The following is a 5264-nucleotide window of genomic DNA, read 5'->3' as shown; positions in this document are numbered from 1 at the left end:
ACTGGCATATATGTCAGTGCCATTGTTTTGTCTCAAGATGCACACTAGTAATTTTTTTTTTTTTTCTAAGGCAGGTTTATAAAAGCTACTTAAATATCCTAATTTAACTAAAGCCTAATCCTGGCTTAATCTAAGCCATGTCTGTGAAAACTGATTTATAACCTGAATTATAAATCTTAAAGGGATAGTTCACCCAAAAAATGAAAATTCTGTCATTAATTACCCTCATGTTGATCCAAACCTGATAAGACAATCATTCATCTTCAGAACACAAATGAAGATCTTTTCTAGGAAACCTGAAAGCTTTCTGTCCCTCCATTGACAGGTATGCAACTGACACATTGAGGCTTTAAAAAGTTCATAAAGAGATCGTGAACATAATCTACATGCATTGAATGCTTTAGTCCAACTTTTCTGAAGAGACACGATTGCTTTGTATAATAAACATCTAGTTTAATAATGTAACCCCTGTTCAGCACAAACGTGCTGCGTAACACATGAGAATGAACCTCATTGGTTCTTGCAGAAGCTCAAATGTGCTGCCTAACACAAGAATGAACCTCATTGGTTCTTGCTGAAGCTCAAACGTGCTGCGTAACACAAGAATGAACCTCATTTGTTCTTGCTGAAGCTCAAATGTGCTGCGTAACACGAGAATGAATCTCATTGGTTCTTGCAGAAGCTCAAACGTGTTGCGTAACGCAAGAATGAACCTCATTGGTTCTTGCTGAAGCTCAAATGTGCTGTGTAACGCGAGAATGAACCTCATTGGTTCCTGCTGAAGCTCAAACGTGCTGCGTAACACAAGAATGAACCTCATTGGTTCTTGCTGAAGCTCAAGCGTGCTGTGTAAGGCGAGAATGAACCTCATTGGTTCTTGCTGAAGCTCAAATGTGCTGCGTAACACAAGAATAAACCTCATTGGTTCTTGCTGAAGCTCAAACGTGCTGCGTAACACACAAATGAACCTCATTGGTTCTTGCGGAAGCTCAAACGTGCTGCGTAACACAAGGATGAACCTCATTGGTTCTTGCAAAAGCTCAAACGTGTTGCGTAATGCAAGAATGAACCTCATTGGTTCTTGCTGAAGCTCAAATGTGCTGCGTAACACAAGAATGAACCTCATAGGTTCTTGCTGAAGCTCAAGCGTGCTGTGTAACGCGTGAATGAACCTCATTGGTTCTTGCTGAAGTTCAAACGTGCTGCGTAACACAAGAATAAACCTCATTGGTTCTTGCTGAAGCTCAAATGTGCTGCGTAACACACGAATGAACCTCATTGGTTCTTGCGGAAGCTCAAACGTGCTGCGTAACACAAGAATGAACCTCATTGTTTCTCGCGGAAGCTCATATGTGTTGCGTAATGGGAGAATGAACCCCACTGGTTCTTGCAGAAGCTCAAACGTGTTGCGTAACATGAGAATGGACCTCAGTGGTTTTGGCAGAAGCTCAAACGTGCTGCGTAACACACGAGAATGAACCTCATTGGTTCTTGCAGAAGCTCAAACGTGCTGTGTAACGCGAGAAAGAACCTCATTGGTTCTTGCTGAAGCTCAAATGTGCTGCGTAACGCAATAATGGACCTCATTGGCTCTTGCTGAAGCTCAAACGTGCTGCGTAACACAAGAATAAACCTCATTGGTTCTTGCGGAAGCTCAAACGTGTTGCGTAACGGGAGAATGAACCTCATTGGTTCTTGCAGAAGCTCAAACGTGTTGTGTAACGCAAGAATGAACCTCATTGGTTCTTGCAGAAGCTCAAACGTGTTGCGTAACGCAAGAATAAACCTCATTGGTCCTTGCGGAAGCTCAAACGGGTTGCGTAACGGGAGAATGAACCCTCATTGGTTCTTGCAGAAGCTCAAACGTGTTGCGTAACGCGAGAATGAACCTCATTGGTTCCTGCTGAAGCTCAAACGTGTTGCGTAACGCGAGAATGAACCTCATTGGTTCTTGCAGAAGCAGAAACTGAACACACATCTGTATACTGTACCCAGTGTAGACAGTATCAGTGATTATAACAGGTTTATTTGCTTTTGACATGACGCTCACATCCAGTGTAGGCAAATGTCAGCCGTTATCCATCTGAACGCCAGTGGGAGGGGCCTGTTATGTGATGATCTTAAACTATTTGTCGATGTTTTGCTCTGGAGGCAGTCACATGTAAATGTATTGTACTGTGTGACGTCACAGATCCTGCAATATCAACATGGAGCCATTTTTGGAGCTTGATTAAATAAATGCTTTAATGTTTAATGAGGAGGATATTTTAAGCTATAAAACTTGCAGATTGTTTTAATGGTCTTTGACAACTTAGAGGTAAAAAGATCAAGGCAAATTTAATTGATCATTTCATGACCCCGTTAAATGTCTCCAAAACATGCTTAAATTGATCAATTCTATGTAGAACACCTCCCTTTAATATAAAATGTGTTGCCATTTAGCTTTAAGTGCACTGCTGAATGCAGTGACATCAACTATAGACAAAAAATTTAAAAAGTCATTATTCATTTCATACAGATAACACATTAAGAAACACATAATATCTGCATATTGAAACTGAATCACATACCCTTTTTCACTTTAACTCTGACAAAGCTTCAACATTGTTCTCACGAAAACCCCATTGAGTCATTTCCACAGAAAAACAAAACCACAAAAGTTGGGTTATCACACTATCAAAACCTACTGGAGGTGTTGTGTCTTTTTTTCTTAGCAAACAATTATGACGACTGACAACTTGAATTAAAATAAAACTCTTTGCTGTTAAAAATAAAAGTTTTGAGCAGTATTAAACAGGGATTCAATTGTTTCTGCAGCGCACATATTGAATCACATTATTAGTTCTCTCCCCTGTTCATCACAATACTTACTCTCTCCAAAGCATTATGGGAAGTGCATTTTTAAAACTGAAGGGCATAATATCAAGTTATTTCTGTTATTTCTGTTGTTTCTGTTTTTATTCAGCACTATCATAAACATTCAAAACTATTATTATTCTAAATTATTTACAACAGGGGTGCATGTCATGGGTTGGTCTCTGTAATTGTTGCAAGCAGTACTTACTCTTCAGATCTTAATTTGTACATCAGTAGATGTATCTTTAAAAAAAAAAACATTATTTAGTGTTAAAGTTACAATATGAATGAACTGAATGATCCACATTTCCATGATCATAATCTGGTGTCAACCCTGCTTTCTGATAGCACTGACATGACAGGAACGAGTTTGTGCTTTGTAAACCACACATACACCAGACTTTCACAGGTGTTGCATTATGGAGAGTTAAACTATTCAGATTAACTGTTGCATAGTTGCTACATGTTCCAGTACTCAAGCACGGACATTTCCTGCAGTATAAAACCTCATCTCTTGGTTTGAAGAGTCGTTGTCGTATGGCTGTGAGCGACTGACTTTTCTGATATTTTCCTCTCTTCATTGAGCTCCTAAAAAAAAGAGAAAAACATAGACCACAATATTCTCAGGTAATTTAAGATGACATTTTGCCATTAGAGTAATGGATTTAGTGAAACGCTGTTGTCTTTCAGCATCTGTTCTTCACTAGATCTACTAGATCATCTGAGGGATTTGACTGAATCAAGATGCTGCTGATCATTGAAGCTCTTCTTCTAATTTTAGCTGCTCTAGGACAGGTAAGCTTGTGTTCTAGTATGAATATTACAGACATGAATACTGATGATGTGATCATTATGATTCCTGTTTCTGTAGGATCACAGCGCTGCTGTTGAAGGAAAGATATATCCATTGGATATGGCACCGAATTCTGTTGATGATCAATATAAGGGCTGTAGAGAGAACATGGCAAATCTGGTGAAGACAGAACTTCTGAAGAATGAACTCAAAAAATCACCTGATTTTAAAACGGCTTGGAAAAAAGGGGAAGAGTTTATCAAGAGACAAAATTATGATTTGACAAAGAGTTATTTGATCGCCATTTATGTGTACAGTGATGCTCTTGTATATAATTCCTTCAATCCTGACACTCGTCGTGATAAAAACCAGTACAAACACAATACATACAAATGGTATTCACTTCACTTTCTGTTAACAGATGCAATACAGATTCTGAAGAAAACACAAAATAAATGCATGCTAACATATCGTGGTACAAATGCTGAATTTAATAAGACTGTTCTGAACACAGAGGTTCGTTTCGGCTCATTTTCATCCTCCTCTCTAGATCGTAAAAAAGCACGAGGTTTTGGAAGTAAATCTTGTTTTGAAATCTACACTTGTGAAGGTGCTGATGTGTCAAAATATTCTAAGCTTCCTCGTGAGAAAGAGGTGCTGATTCCACCATATGAGAAGTTTAAAGTCACTGCTGTCAAGACAAGAAGAGATCAGAAAGATCTATGGTGTGAGACTGTGTTTGTGTTGAAAAGCTCTGGAACAAGAAGTGACCTGAACTGTGCTCTATTCAAGAAACCATCCAATACCAAAACAAAGTCTTATGCGCTGAACAACGTGCTTTGAATTTACATGATATAATCATGTACATCATCTCCAACATTTGTCTCTCTTGATTTAGTTCAATAATTATTTGTCTGAAAACACAATTTGTTTAATTTCAACAAAATTAAATAAAGTTATTTTTAAGAGACCCAATTCAGTGGTCTCAACGTGATTTTGTGTCTCTAATTTATTTCTCCATTTATTCATTTTATTCCATTTATATTACTCTTTTTGCATCACATTACTGAACATTTGTAGTGCTTTGTAACTGTCAGCAATAGCTTACTGACTGAATGAATTTCTAAGTGCAATGTAGCAATATTTCAATATTTAGGGCTAAAGCAACAGGACTTAGATGCCTTAGTACTTATTTTATACTTTTTAATTCAAGGCAATTCAACCACAAGAGTATACGATCGCCTAACACTCCTCAAACGGAGACCTGGCTAAATGAGGGCAATATCCGTATACTCTCAGAATTACTGCCGAATTATTACAACTATATCAATACCCCTCGGCTCACTGGACGAGGTGGAGGATTGATTTCCATGCATGCAAACAGTCACTTTTCTTTGAAATGTGCAAATACTTCTCTCAGATTACTTGTCTTCTCCACTATTATCTCTCCGCTCAGTTTCTTGCCTACTTGAGAGAAGAAATCTTCTCATCTTCTTCCCACTGTCTTTGTTCATCTAATGTGATAATGCAACACTTGTGAAGACCTGTGGTTTCATGCAGGACAAACTCTGAGATTCTCTCTGCTTAAGATGAGTAAAACACCCCACATGTAGCC

General features: G+C 38.3%; 1 protein-coding gene across 1 annotated transcript; it reads left to right on the top strand.

Moving 5' to 3' along the window:
• Positions 1 to 3378: 3378 nt before the first annotated feature.
• LOC143710991 (NAD(P)(+)--arginine ADP-ribosyltransferase 2-like) lies at positions 3379 to 4531 on the top strand. The gene is made up of 3 exons (XM_077202284.1): positions 3379 to 3483; positions 3564 to 3651; positions 3728 to 4531. Exons 2-3 carry the CDS (start codon positions 3601 to 3603, stop codon positions 4490 to 4492), a joined length of 816 nt encoding a protein of 271 aa, XP_077058399.1. The 5' UTR covers positions 3379 to 3483; positions 3564 to 3600; the 3' UTR covers positions 4493 to 4531.
• Positions 4532 to 5264: the final 733 nt, after the last annotated feature.

This window comes from Siphateles boraxobius, unplaced genomic scaffold, assembly GCF_051911475.1.
Source record: "Siphateles boraxobius isolate OS27281-9 unplaced genomic scaffold, OSU_SipBor_1 49, whole genome shotgun sequence".
Lineage (NCBI taxonomy): Eukaryota > Metazoa > Chordata > Actinopteri > Cypriniformes > Leuciscidae > Siphateles > Siphateles boraxobius.
The sequence above is the reverse complement of the archived record's forward strand: the minus strand, read 5'-3'. Positions and strand labels throughout refer to the sequence as shown.